Below are 15,143 nucleotides of genomic sequence, written 5' to 3'. Positions count from 1 at the left end.
CTCTAGTATAAAGCCTGGTCAAGATAACCGCAGGCTGTTTTTCGCTGAACCGATTCAGAATGCGTCTGTTGACATATCTGTTGTAAGCAAATATGTGGTTTTGTGGTGCAGCCAAAAAGTGCTGGAGCATTTAATAGCTGCAGTGTTTCCTACAAAAAAAATCACCCATCTGCAGTTGTATTGTACTGGTGAACCCCCCAGGCAAAGTTCACTGATATAGGTCTTTCCTTGACAGGCTAAACAATGGCTGGTATGCAGGAGTTAGGTGTCCTAGCATAACACCTGTAGTGAGTGGTTTACCCTTTTCTGATGCGCTCTCCACCTTCCTCCCTCTGCTGAAGGATTGGAGGAGAGTGTGAGAGAAGGAGGGCTTTTGAAATCCTCCTCTGATGTGCTTTTGTTTGACAAATACCGAGGACGGAGGTAAGGAGTGATGACCTGAACACAAAACGCTGGAGCATTTGGATCCAGGTGTAGGGGCCCAGTGAGGTGGGATGTCACGTCTATCTCCTGGAGGAGTGGTGGTGCCCCGTGTGGCACACAGAATAAAGGTCCGCACGTGGAAAATTGTAATTCTACCTGTGTGTCATAGATGCTGATTGTCAACGATGCTTCATAAATACCACGAATGCTATGCTTCAGACCCTGAATAGCAAAACAACCAGTTTCTTTCCACATGCCGTCACACTCTTGAGTGGTTAACCCCACTCTTCCGTGATTGTGGTTACCGTCCAATAGTTGTGCTCGATTTCCATTTGGACACACTCATTTAATTACACTCAGCTTCATCCAGCATGACTGCATACACTTTGCCCTTGTTGCCACGAACGTGCTTATTGGGTAATAGTTGTCTATATCTATTTGCGGATTTATTTATTTACACTTCACGCCACTTTGGTCTATACGGACGCCCCTTTTGATTTGCTGCTGTAGATGAACATATGTAGCGTACACCACGAGTTGCTGACAACCAAATACAAATTCATCGTATGTGTAAGGCATACTTGGCCAGCAAAGCCTATGGTTCTGCTTCTTTGTAAGGCCTAATATGTGGGCATTCAGCATGCTTCTAGGGGTGGATATTTTGGGAGTCTCGACTAAAATGACTATTTAATCATGTTTTGTTACAGGTATGATTTCACTATTCACTTCATCAGATGCAAAGTCCTTCTTGTGCTGCACCGCAGCCACCGACCCAACCGGTGCAAATGAATCTCCCTCAGTAGACCGGATGGGGCGCTCTGCATATCCGCGGGAGACCACACTGCAGAGCCACTAAAGCCCGCATAGTGATGAGGGGCAAGAGCGAGAGACAGGGGGGGGGGGGCAGAAAAAGCGGCTCTCTCGCGCTTTCTCCCCTTTGACTGTGCCAGAAAGTACAAACATTCCCACGTGATGATGGAATCGCGCGCGCACCCTCCCTCCCGGCGCGCACAATAGGGCACTGGTGCACCTCCGAGGAGACGCACACATTCACCAGCAGGCTGAGAGAGAGCAGACACCGTTCAGTTTGGCCCATCTGCAGACTATAACCTTGGAAATACTACAAAGAGGGAACCTAAACTTTTCTCCATTGCTTTCAGACAACCCCCTCCAAAAAAAGAAGAAAAAAACCCGGACCGATCTGTTTCTCTTCTTCAATGGAAGCAGTGTGCTCGCCTGAAACTTCGGTGAACTTTTCTCCGCAGTAGTTAGTCGCCGGGACGGTTTCGCTGTGAGACATGCCGGAGCGAATCAGCATTTCGGACTTCGTGGTACTGACGAATGAGGATTTGGCTTCGCCCGGGACGTCCAGTTTTCAGTCCAAAATGAGCGACTGTCGGAACACGGTGTCGGCCGTGGAGGAGGTGAGAGGAGGAAACGCACCTTTTTGTCTGTCTACCTGTGCACGCCATAAAAAGTGCGAAGTGACTTTGCTTTGTCACGTGTGGGGCGATAACATGTACTGTTGTCTCGAGATAAATACTCGCGTCTTCCTCTAAGGCGTTGCAGTAAAGCACACTTGTTTACTTTAGTCTCACCCGATCAGGGGAAACTAACATTTTCAGGTGAGCGCCTCCGTCTTTCTAAGTGCGTTAGATCCGCAACGACACACGTCTACATCTGCTCATCACTCCGCTGGTATCTGCGTTTAGTTTAACCTCACCGTTGTTGTCTAGAGTATCGGAAAGGCGTCCTGTCTCTAAGGAGAATTGGGAAAACAGTAACACGTTGATGAATATAGTGGCAGATTAGATTTGGGTCAGCTGGGTCAGCAGATGGTTTGGCGCAGAATTTAGTGTAGCGCGCGCGCGCACACACACACACACACACACACACACACACACACACACAGGCATAACAAACAACACCTGCCACACTTGCAGCAATGACTGTCGAGATTCCAGAGGTGTACCTCTTCAACAGGCGAGGGTGTTGTGTGTATTTTGTGCGTCTGTGCGTGCATGCGCGTCTGTCTGCGAAGGCCATTATGAGCATTTGTCTATTTGAACCAGTGTTTTGGCTCAAGGGTGACTGTGTGTGTGTGTGTGTGTGTGTGTGTGTGTTTACGATTCCTTGGAATCGGTTTTCTTTGGCTTGCCGCTGGAAAGCTCCCAGGGCAAAGGAAGAAACAGAGTGAAGCTGGCGTGTAATATAAATAATCCAAGTGTGGACATCGACAGATCCTTCCTTGACCGCCTCGCTCCTTTGATGCAGTATTATGATTCACTATTCAGTTTAATTCTGCTGAGTTTGTTTGTTTGTTTTTTCTGGATCCCCCCCTTTTTCTTTCTCCCCAATTGTACCTGGCAACTCACCTCGCTCTCTGAGCCGTCCCGGTCGCTACTCCACCCCCTTTGCCAATCCGGGGAGGGCTGCAGACTACCACATGCCTCCTCTGATACATGTGGAGTTGCCAGCCCCTTTTCACCTGACAGTGAGGAGTTTCGCCAGGGGGACGTAGCGCGTGGGGAGGATCACGCTATTACTCCCAGTTCCCCCTCCCCGATCAGGCTCCCCCACCGTCCAGAGGAGGCGCTAGTGCAGCGACCTGGACACTTACCCACATCCGGCTTCCAACCCACAGACGCCTGACCAAGCCGGAGGTAACGCGAGGATTCGAACCGGCGATCCCCGTGTCGGTAGGCAAGGGAATAGACCGCTATGCTACCCGGACGCCCAGCTGCTGGGTTTGTTTATAATATGGACCAGGGGGTCCTGAGGACAATTAAACATTGGCAACGATAACTTCTCTTATGAAACGGTTGATAGCATTTAACCCAAATGAAATTATGGCACTGTTTGCTTTTTCTTTTTTTTGCAGTGGGCTAACGCCAGTCGACAGGTGACAGCACTTTTTAAGACTGATTCTCTTTTAATCGGAATGAATGATGAATTGCTGTGATTACAGTATTTTGTCTCTCTTCAAAATGCACAACTAACAACATTGGTCACATGTTTAAGTATAAAGGTTGTGAGAGGTGAAGCGTTTATTTCGGGGCGTGTTTATTTCGGGACTCCCCTGCTTTGGAAACTGACTGGCTAACAAACATTAATACGTAGGGCAGAGAGGAGATACATGGGACAGAGAGAGGAGATATGTGGGACAGAGAGAGGAAGTACATGGGACAGAGAGAGGAGATACATGGGACAGAGAGGAGATATGTGGGACAGAGAGAGGAAATACATGGGACAGAGAGAGGAGATACATGGGACAGAGAGGAGATACATGGGACAGAGAGAGGAGATACGTGGGGCAGAGAGAGGAGATACATGGGACAGAGAGGAGATATGTGGGGCAGAGGAGATACTTGGGACAGAGAGGAGATGCGTGGGACAGAGAGAGGAGATACATGGGACCGAGAGAGGAGATACATGGGACCGAGAGAGGAGATACATGGGACAGAGAGGAGATATGTGGGACAGAGGAGATACGTGGGACAGAGAGAGGAGATACTTGGGACAGAGAGGAGATACATGGGACCGAGAGAGGAGATACGTGGTACAGAGAGAGGAGATACGTGGGACAGAGAGAGGAGATGGAGATTGGCAAGTCTGTCTTTATAAAGAGAGCTATTCCAAACAGCTGTCTTGTGTATGTATGTTGCTTTAATATCATTATTTATGGTTATGACATGCTGGAAAATAGGTGGAATAGCTGCTGTGGGGAGCGGCATGTTGGAATCCTACACATGTGAAAACAGACAGACAGAAGGCAGACCCCCCCCACCCCCCACACATACACATTCTGCTATCTCATTACTACTGATAAGAATATTTAGACGGAGAGGTAGAGAAAGATAAAGAGAGGGAATAATTTCATTTCTTATGCAGCCATGTGGTTAAACTGTCACAACCTGACGTTTTACAGTCGATATTTTAAAAACACACGTTACTTCGTCCTAAAACAAACCCAACAATTTTGTAAACAGACTCCTCAAGATGTCCCATTTCTCACGCTGCAACCCATGATGGGCCCTTCCCTTTCCAGCAGTCATTATTATTCAGCATTCAAGTATAGTTGTCACATGTTTCAGATGGTGAATATCTTTGGGATGAAACTCTTTTCTTCCTGCTTCAACGTGTGCCGCCATCCCAGTTCCATGGAGTGAAAAGGGTCAGATCAGTTTGACATTATATGCAAAACTGCTGGCAGCAGCGGGTCTCTCTGGGAACGCTTGCCTGTGTGTACACATGTACATATATATGCATGCTCTTGCACACACACACACACACCACTGACTTTGCCAGATGAGAGTGAACATGGTATCTCAGCTCGCAGCAGAGCTGAGGTAATAGTGTGACGTGGCCAGGGTTTGTGTACAGACATCAAGGGCAGCCAGGGAGGAGGACATTGGCATGTCTGCTTAGCAAGAATACACACACCCACATGTCTAAACATCATCACACTGATGGGTGGAGCTGTTTACCCCCTCCACTAAGGATGTTGCCGCATGCTGGGGTTTATTTTTCTGACTGTCCATGTGATAGCTTGTCTGACTGACTGTCTGCGTGTGTGCAGTTTTTTTTTGTTGTCTTTTTCCCCACCTTTTTCTCCCCAATTGTACTTGGCCAATTACCCCACTCTTCCGAGCCATCCCGGTCACTGCTTCACCCCCTCTGCCGATCTGCGGAGGGCTGCAGACTGCCACATGCTTCTTCCGATACATGTGGAGTCGCCACCCGCTTCTTTTCACCTGACAGTGAGGAATTTCACCAGGGGGACGTAGCGTGTGGGAAGATCATGCTATTCCCCCCCAGTTCCCCCTGCAGCGACCAGGACACATACTCACTTCCGGCTTCCCATCCGCAGACACGGCCAATTGTGTCTGTAGGGATGCCCGACCGAGCCGGAGGTATTACGGGGATTCGAACCAGCGATCCCCATGTTGGTAGGCAACGGATTAGACCGCTACACTACCCGGATGCCCCATCTGTCTGTCTTTCTGACAGTCCACCCATCTGTATGGATGTGCACCCTACTTTATTTCACAAATGCCAACAGACACAACCTGTTGTCTCAGCCTGTACCAGCTTACTCCTACACTCAGTTTGCCAGTTGGCTTTACCAAACAGTGGAAACTCTAGCAGTGGCGACAGCAAGTCCCATCTCTAGGCTCCCATAAATCACTTTCCCGTTCATTGTCTGCAGTAACATTATGCAACGCCCACTGCATCCTTCTAATTAGTCGACTAACACTGAGGGAATGGACCGGGCTGGGAAGGACCGGGGTGTGTAAACAACACCAGCCTACAGGGCCGGGTCTGGATTACTGGCTCATTAAAGCTATTTCTGGTGGCATGTAGGAGGGGTGCCTAATGTGTAGCTTGGCAAAACAAGTACCATGTTTAAAGGGAATAAAGCAGGTTGCACTTTAAACCGCACAATTTTAGGGGCAAAAGGACTGATTGTGCAGCTGCATGGAGCCAATTAAACAGCCGACTCCTCTGACCTGACTACTGTTAAGCCTTTGTCTGGTTTCCATGTGAGAGTCATTGCAGATGAAACCTGAAAAGCAGTGGGTAGCAAGGTTAGGCAAATGGCATGACTATATCCAGGCTTAGATTGCGATGGTGCGAGGCAGACAGAGTTGCTACCTGACAAGTGCTGACTCACCTGTTCGCCTTAATCACAGACTGTGAGAACGCTCAGCTGATCAGACGAGGACGAAAGATAAACACCACTGTCTATTAATGCAGACACTTACACGAGACAATGTTACCCTTGTGCCCCATGAATATGGCGTTTTACAAATCTCTGTATGTGTCTCTCTCACTGCTGTGTTTCAGTCCCTGGAGATCGACCAGGCTACACTGCAGAGGATGAAGAAGACCATCAAAGCTATACACACCTCTGGACTCAGTAAGTGTTCATACATTGCTACACCACGACACACACCTTGGACCTTAATGGAAATATTACACACCAAACATGCTGTGGTCCCACCAAACCCAGACACTCGATGGATAATAGGCACTGTGTGTGTGTGTGTGTGTGTGTGTGTGTGTGTGTGTGTGTTGGGGTATTTGTAAGATAAACAATGTCAAGTGTGAATGGTGAGCCTTTTGCAAAAAAATGAATCACATCAGCCAGCCTATCTAGATGATTGTCCACCGCTGTATGAGCTGTTCAGTCCTTGGGGGGGGGGGGGACTCCATGTAAATTAGCCTTGAAGTCCACGTTTGATGACATCATGAATCGAGTGTGGACAGTGTTGTTTATGAGTGAGGTCCTGTTTTTTTTTAAACCAGGGTGCGTAGGATAAGGGGTGTTTGTGTTTACTTTGTAAATGACGTGTGTGGTTTCACAGTGTGCGTGCTGGTGTGCTAGTGTGTGTGTTTTACTGGGTAAGTGGTGTGTATAGGTTCATGCTATGCATGTGTGCACACCTAGTCTGATGGAGTGTGACCTGTGTAGGCTGCATGTCTGGCCTCATGTGAGCGGCCCCACCCCGAGTGCCTTCCTCAAGTGAAGGAATTACGAGCAACGATGAACTGAAGCTTCCACTGTTCACAAACTAGCCCTTCATTGCCACAGCTCAAAGAATGTGTGTGTTTGTGTGTGTGTCTGTGTCTGTGTGTGTGTGTGTGTGTGTGTGTGTGTGTGTGTGTGTGTGTGTGTGTTAATGCTTGTGGTTGAGCGTGTGTCACACAGGTTTGCGTCACCGCCACTAGCCATCACCCCCCAAGAATCAGACTTGCTCTAAATGTTTGAGCTCTCACCTCAAAAATGTGCCCGGGAAAAAGAGAGAGGCAACTACAGAACATATCCTGAAGTTGTTTTTCTCCACCAGCTCTCAAACCTGGTCCCCATTTCCAGGCTTTAATTCATAGTTTTGTGAGAATGTGAGTCAGAGAACCAGCTGCCTGGAATTAAGCAACCAGAGATATGTAGGCCAGCACTGTGGAAGCTGCAGAGAACTACCTAGTGGTCATTGTCTTTCCCCAATGTTTCTGTGCTCTCTCTCTCTCTCTCTCTTGCTTTCCTTTAAGTCCCCCTTTTTCTCCTTTCCGCCCATTTTAAATAGAATCATATGGGTTAGTTCCCGTAATGCTAGTATCGGAGGCCCCCCTCTCTCATTGTGCTGCTGAACCCCTCAATCAGGTCTGATGTTTTTCATGCGGAGCGACAGTCTGACTCACCACACATAACAGACAAGACCCCCGCTCTGCCGTAGCCCACTCCTCCCCCATACTGGCCCACTCACCCATTAACCTCTGCTGTAAACACACACACACACACACACATTATACAAAAGCACATGGATGCCAGGATATTCCCTTCCTTTGCTGTGTATTCCCACTAACCCATAACTACTAGTTTTTCAGTTTTCTGTCAGGCTCTGCCAACATGCTGTGGATTTTGTATGTGGCTCTGTGTGTGTGTGTGTGTGTGTGTGTGTGTGTGTGTGTGTGTGTGTGTGTGTGTGTGTGTGTGTGTGTGTGTGTGTGTGTGTGTGTGTGTGTGTGTGTGTGTTTGCACATTTGCCTTAGTGTATGTGTCCCAGCTGAGTGACCCTTCATTTGCACTGGTGGTTTCTAGTAGTAAAAGGTCAGCATTAAAGCCCCCTTGAGGAACTGTCTTTTGTGACTCAGCTGTTTGTTGTATGAGAGAAAGATGTTTGTTGTTTGGAAACACTTTGATTTCTAGTTATAAAGACCATTCCCAATGCAGTTCAAACAATTCTTTTATCACCATCATTTGGCATGACTCTCTCCCGCTGTTTATCTCTCTCTCTGCACATGCATGCATGCATGCATGCAGTCACGCACACATACACACACACACACACACACACAGCCTCCCCTTTATAATTTCCACATTCCTTTTACCCAAAATCATTGTTCCTCCATCATATTTGGTTCCCCCTTAATGCGTTTCAGTCTTTTGCTACAGTAAATGGTTTGTTTCCTAGCTACGCTCAGTTAACCATAGCCTTGTATTTGTCCTGATGTACAAGCCAGTCAGGGGACACACTAACTCTTCTCATTCTGCTTATTTCAGCACACTATTTGTTTAGTCTGCTGTGGCTACATCTACATTTAGGTCCAGTGAAAACCAGTTTTGTGCTGTCCACATGTTCCTTTTACTGGCGTCATCAATTCTTCTTCTGCAACTGGGCAGCGAGCGTTGGTGTATTTGCTGTTTGTAATGTGATAACCTAAACTACAGCTAGGATATTTTTTGCACAGTACTGGGGATAAGTGTCCATCTGCACTACGTTAAAATGTCGCCATGAATCACGGCTTTAAATGTGACTGAAGACTGTTTGATGTCTCCGTCCAAGTTTGTGTTTAATAGCTGCAGGGTTAACTCGACTATAGCCCAGTGTACGCCGAAGTGGTGCCAGTCAGATCTCAGACCGTATCCTTTCAGTCTGTCAAGATTAAGTCTCTCTTCAGACCGAGAAGCCTCAAATGTCCTGACCCTGGGGAAAGTGACCTTTGAGGTCTACAGCAACATAATTCTCTCTAACGTGAGAACCTCACAACCATGGCAAATCACACCAGGGTGGATACAAGCTTGTTAACATCCTCACCCCCACTGAACCCATCAGATCGTCTGTTTCCCATACGGGGTATACAGTATCGAGCTTTGGTCTGACTCACTGACCACGTTATGTGTCAATACTTACGCTGCATGTGTCTGTGTTATTCTCAGCCCACGTGGAAAACAAGGAGCAGTACATCGAGGTGCTGGAGAGCCTGGGGAATAGCCACCTGACCCAGGACAACAATGAAGTCTCCACAGGATTCCTCAACCTGGCTGTGTTCACCCGAGAGGTCACAGCACTCTTCAAAAACCTGGTGAGGACCATTGGAGGGGTTAAGGAGAGGGGAGGGATGAGGATATGTAGGAGGGTATCTGGTGAAGGGGAAAGCATTGGCCTCCTCAACTCGGCTGCCCTAAATCAAATGAAATGATTCAACTGATATACCACAGCTGCAAAAGAAATAAAGAATAAGCATAAGCATGGTAAATAAGAAGGTAAATAAGACCGCAGTGTGTTGTGTGCGTGGATGAAAATCATGCAGATATATGAAAACTACACGAATATATGCTCAGTGCAGAATGCAGCAACAACATCTGGGCATGGTGGCCCAGTGGTTAGCACTGTTGCCTCACAACAACAAGAAGGTCCTGGGTTCGAACCCCAGGCCATCCCAAGTCCTTTCTGTTTAGTGTTTGCATGTTCTCCCTGTGTCTACATAGTTTTCCTCCGGTTTCCTTCCACCATCAAAAAGACATGCATGTTAGGGTTTATACTCCTGTCTGTGCCTCTGAGCAAGGCAATGGAAAGAAGAACTGGAGTTGGTCCCTGGGTGCTGCAGCTGCACACTGCTCCTATAGAATAGGATGAGTTACATGCAGAGAACAAATTTCATTGTAAGAATACAAAGTCAAATAAAGTGGCTATCTTCATTCTTTGGCTGTAAAGTTTAACGTTTTTGCAGTATTATAGTCTAAATACTTACTTAAATGAAGTTGACCAGATACATCAGACCACATTCTTTCTTCAACAACTGTAAAAGAGACAGGGTCAAAGAAGGAAATCTTCCCCAGAGGCTAGCATCAATCATCACAGTGAAATCTTTAGACGATGTATTTAGTTGAAAGCAGATACATTTAGACACAGTAAATATGCATGAATCTCTTAGAATTTACCAGACATTTTAAGAGGTGACGTGAATGATCAGAAAGATATCTGATATGGCGATACAACATTTTTATTCACCCACTTCCTGAACTGCTGTCTGCTAGCTCGGGTGCCGAGGGTATGGACTGACATTGTTCACTTAATGCACATAAAAAAACCTGTGCAAAGCTATGATTTACTGTAACCTTGCTATGAAATCATTCATCTCCTTTATGAGTGTTTATGTGCCAGAAGAGTGAAGTTTGAATTAGAGTTCCACAGCTGGGGGGTCAAAGGGCATTAGGTGGCAGGAAACCCCAAAGTCAGTTTCAATATAACAGTCTCTGACTGTGTGTGTGTGTGTGTGTGTGTGTGTGTGTGTGTGTGTGTGTATGTTGGGGGGGGCAGGTAGCAGCTGCATATGAGTGCCTCTTGACTTTGCAAAATCTGGGGCAGTCCAGAACCCTCCCACTGATAGTCTCTATGGTGATGATAATTCATCCCAGACCTCCATGTGCGAGTGGGGACACACACGCAGACACAGATGCACACCCTCCCTCCCGCCAGCTGTCAGTCAAAGCATCACAAGGGAGACCAGGCCTTACGGGTGAAGTACGTCTAGAAAACGAGCAGAGGTTGATTTAGGGACTCGTGCTTCAAATCCAGCCTGAGTGCTCTCTATTGGGTTGCAATGTGCATGTGTATATGCGTAAATGTGTGAATCCCAGTGGCATGAGTGTGTTAGTGTGGCCTTGTGCTTATCTTTGTGTGTGTGTGAGTGTGTGTGTGTTTCGAGGTTTGGGGATTGGTATTTCCCTGTGTTGGAGCCCCAGGTTGTTCCTGACCTCAGCTTTTGGAAGCCAACCAAAACAATCAGGGCAAGTTCTAACTTTTGAGTCAATATATCAAGGTAAAAACAGTGGTCAGCTCACGGAAGTGGCTGTTATTCATCTTATGAGATGTGTCAAGCTCATGTACCAAGAGAAAAGCACTTCAAATCATGGAAAAGAACAGTCGTACTTACAAATTGTTCAGACATGTGGACAATTGAAGCACTCCAAGTCCAGGAGACTCTGGTTAATGTATCTTACCATTGAGCTTGCACTGACAAAGACGTCAGATTCCATCACTTGGATATTGGTGGGTTGTTAATTATCTACTATATTTGTAAAGCCCAGATGATGGCGTTAAATATTATTAATCATTCAGAAGGCCGCTCTTTTTTGGCCTTCCTTTAAGCTGACAAATCAGCATCCGTTTGCACATCCTACCTGCTCGCCAGATACAGGCGAGCATTAACTAAAGCTCACTGATAAGAGCAGGGAGGAGGGTCAGTGTGCTTTGGCCTCGATTCCAAGCTGGTCGAGATCATAGTTACTTGGTTGTGTGTGTGTGTGTGCGTGCGCACATATTGATTTGAGTTTGGCATGTGCACAGTGGGGCGGTACAGTGGCATAGTTGTTAGCACGGTCACCTCACAGCAAGAAGGTCCTGGGTTCAAGCCCCGGGGTAGTCCAACCTTGGGGGTCGCCCCAGGTCATCCTCTGTGTGGAGTTTGCATGTTCTCCCTGTGTCTGCATGGGTTTCTTCCCACAGTCCAAAGATATGTAGGTCAGGTGAATCAGCTGTACTAAATTGTGTGTGTGTGTGGGCCCTGTGATGGCCTGGTGGCCTTTCCAGGGTGTCGCCCAATGGCTGCTGGGATAGGCTCCAGCATCCCCGCGACCCTGTGTAGGTTAACTGGTTTGGATAATGGATGGATGGATATTTACAGTGCACCATAAGTGTGTACCCATGTCCTTGTGAGTGCTTTATAAAATATTGCTTTTGCAGCGGTAGATTAATGCCATATTTTAGAATACTGCCATATTTTCATCATTGCTGTATGAAACAGGGAACAACAGTACAGCTTTATGATTTGTTATCATTTAAAACAGATTCACTGATGACTCAATTCATTTGGGTGCCACCTTGGCCTCAGATCAACCTCGGCTTCCTCCTCACAGTTGACTGAACACCTCATAAAGCATGATTGCGTAATGTTACCATTAAGATCTTTAATGTTGCAGTTTATCATCCAGCATTTTCCTTTGGTGATTCACCAGTTCAAATGTGACTGAATCACTGTTCACAAAATATTTGTACTAATTATTCCTCATTCCCAGAAAGGCTCCATGTGGCATCGCAGAGAACGCATAGGGGAGGAGTGGAGTTGGAAGAGGAGCTTGTGAGCGTGTGTGAGCTTTTGTGTGTTTGAGTGAAATGCTGCAGAAGATGAAGGGCATCTGTGATTTGCATTGTTAGCATTTGATTAGCATTTAATTTGATAAGTACTAACGCCTGTAGCACTGTGATACCATGCACCCTACCTCTTTTAACCCACCCCTGTTGGTTTTCTCTCTTCTTGCCTTCCCTCAGGTGCAGAACCTCAATAACATCATGGCCTTCCCTTTAGAAAATGTCCTGAAGACTGAGCTGCGAGACAGCAGACTAGTAAGTCCCTGTTTCATTACATACTGACGTTAACATAACTGACTGTTAGAATATATATATATATATATATATATATATATATATATATATATATATATATATATATATATATATATATATATATATATATATATATATATATATATATATATATATATATACCCCCCTTTTCTCCCTAATTGCACTTGGCCAATTACCCCACTCTTCTGAGCTGTCCCGGTCACTGCTCCACCCCCTCTGCCAATCCGGAGAGGACTGCAGACTACCACATCTCCTCAGATACACGTGGAGTTGCCAGCCACTTCTTTTCAATTGACATTGACAGTGAGGAGTTTTGCCAGGGGGATGTAGCATGTGGGAGGATCACGCTATTCCCCCCAGTTCCCCCTCCCCCCTGAACAGGCGCCCCAACCAACTAGAGGAGGCGCTAGTGCAGCAACCAGGACACAACCAGACACGGCCAATTGTGTCTGTAGGGATGCCCGACCAAGCCGGAGGTAACACGGGGATTCGAACCGGTGATCCCCGTGTTGGTAGGCAACTGAATAGGCTGCTACACTAGCCAGACGCCCCTGACTGTTAGAATATTGTCATTATTTAAGATGAGCACACACAAGAACACTGTCTTGCACAGTTAATATGGTGTTTGTGTGGAAGTCTGTGTTTTTATAATGGCAACACATCTTAGATTAAAAGGATATCGGAGGCAAATGAAGGCAGCTCAGTTCTGAGTAAAGGAAAAGGTCTAGAGCACACTGTTAATGGTAACAATATTTGTTTAATAGTTTTTAGGATTAGCTGTTTCATGGCTGGCATGCTTGCTGGCGGAGTAACAAGAGCTTAATGCTGCTGTAGGCTACTGTCTGCTCTTGTTCGACAGCTGAACAGTTTGTGACTGGAAGAGACTGAAGAACCATTTTGGACTTGCAGGAGGTCTAGTGTGCCAGAATTCATGCTTCCTGCAGAGTTACAGACTAACCCAAACTGTAGATCAATGCATAAAGCCATGGTATTCAGTAGGTGCACTGTTTTACTTAACTGCCCTACAGATCCTCAACAACCACAGCCTTGTGGGTATTTTACTGGGATGTGTAAATGCCACTAATGTGCGCCGAGTCTCCCCAGGAAGATATGACTTTCCAGTTGCGATCTAGTTAATTAATGTCCAGTAAAATGTGTGGTTTGTTGTCTGCCGGTGCTGTTTTATCTTTTCAGTTCTGGCATTAAGTCACTCCTGTTCAAAGCAAAATGCCACTTCAACAACAACAACGATCTTTCTTTCTTTCTGTCTCTCTCACTTTGGTTTACTCTTCAGGAGCTAAAGAAACAGATGGAGAAGAGTTGGAAGGAGTATGACATAAAAATGTAAGTAGTTAAATATATTACCGTATTTATGAGAGGATATAACCTCTAATTCTTAAGGCTTAAGACTTTGATCATAGCACACGTTCCAGATCTGCAAATCTTGTTGCAGGGATAAAAAAAAAAAGTCTGCGACTTGATGGCCCAAGCAGGATCACTCCATCCATCCATCTACAGTGCACAGCAGATTTTCTTCTCTAGCTGGTGTAAAAGCAGCAATAGGAAGATAATAGGAGGATATTTCCCTCCCTGTGACGAGTCTCTTCTACATCTCAATGAAACAGAATGGCGCCACTTGTCACGCCGAAGGCTTGATTTGATCCCATTGTGGCTGTGGTTTAAAGTGCTCTATGATGTCGCAAAGGGAGCTCAGCTGTACTTTATTGTCTCCTAACCAATGTTCTCTCTGTCCCCACTCGAGGAAATGGAAAGAATTGGCAAGCTGCCAGAGTTAAACAAGGTCAGAGAGTAGCACAGTACTCTGTACAGGATGTAATAAAACCTCTTTCCTTCTTTCTTTCCTTCTTTCTTCCCATCAACCAGAGGAAAGCTGGAAAAGGAGAGGAGGGAGAAGAGCAGGCAGCTGGGGCTGATCAAGATGGAGGGATCAGATGGAGGAGAGGACATGGAGAGAGAGAGGAGGACCTTCCAGCTGCAGATGTGTGAGGTGGGGAGATATTGCCAGTCAAAATACCCAGCCCAGGCACCATTCATATACCTGGGGTGGGCTTGATTTAGTTCTCCTGGGTGGTCTGAATTTTGAGCTCCAGAGCCTGTCAGTGGTCATTTGGATGGTCAGACTTCATCCCTTGCATCTTTCTAACAATCGCTATCATACAAGAAATGGCACAAAGCCAGATTTGGCTCGAATGCATATAAGACTTATAGTGCTACATAGTGGGGCTGTGCAGTAGACAGCTGGAAGTACAGTTCAAAGTGTGATGACACTAATCTACCATCATGAGCCATCGCTTAAAGCCATTAAGTGGTACCGCTGTGAAAATTCATCAGCACGTCTATTACACAAACACCGGTTTGAACAGTTGAGATGCTGTCCACATGTAGCCGCATTTTATTAGTCCTGAGAAAAGAAGTCTAATGCTGACTGAGACCAGCTGTTGAGAATACTGAGAGCGAAGAATAATGGAGTTTTCCACTCAGAGTGGGCTG

General features: G+C 46.4%; 1 protein-coding gene across 1 annotated transcript in view; it reads left to right on the top strand.

The window, feature by feature from the left end:
* The first annotated feature begins 1,490 nt into the window (after positions 1–1,490).
* The window catches only part of asap3 (ArfGAP with SH3 domain, ankyrin repeat and PH domain 3), a 31,703-nt gene continuing 18,050 nt past the window's right edge, over positions 1,491–15,143 (top strand). The window contains exons 1-6 of the mRNA XM_056296529.1: positions 1,491–1,847; positions 6,271–6,343; positions 9,143–9,288; positions 12,537–12,611; positions 13,927–13,976; positions 14,517–14,640. Of these exons, the coding sequence (XP_056152504.1) occupies positions 1,722–1,847; positions 6,271–6,343; positions 9,143–9,288; positions 12,537–12,611; positions 13,927–13,976; positions 14,517–14,640 (594 nt within the window). The 5' untranslated portion in view covers positions 1,491–1,721. The remainder of the gene's footprint in view (positions 1,848–6,270; positions 6,344–9,142; positions 9,289–12,536; positions 12,612–13,926; positions 13,977–14,516; positions 14,641–15,143) is intronic.

This window comes from Lampris incognitus, chromosome 16 (assembly GCF_029633865.1).
Source record: "Lampris incognitus isolate fLamInc1 chromosome 16, fLamInc1.hap2, whole genome shotgun sequence".
Lineage (NCBI taxonomy): Eukaryota > Metazoa > Chordata > Actinopteri > Lampriformes > Lampridae > Lampris > Lampris incognitus.
Note: the sequence above shows the minus strand (reverse complement) of the source record. Positions and strands in the feature narration are given on the sequence as shown.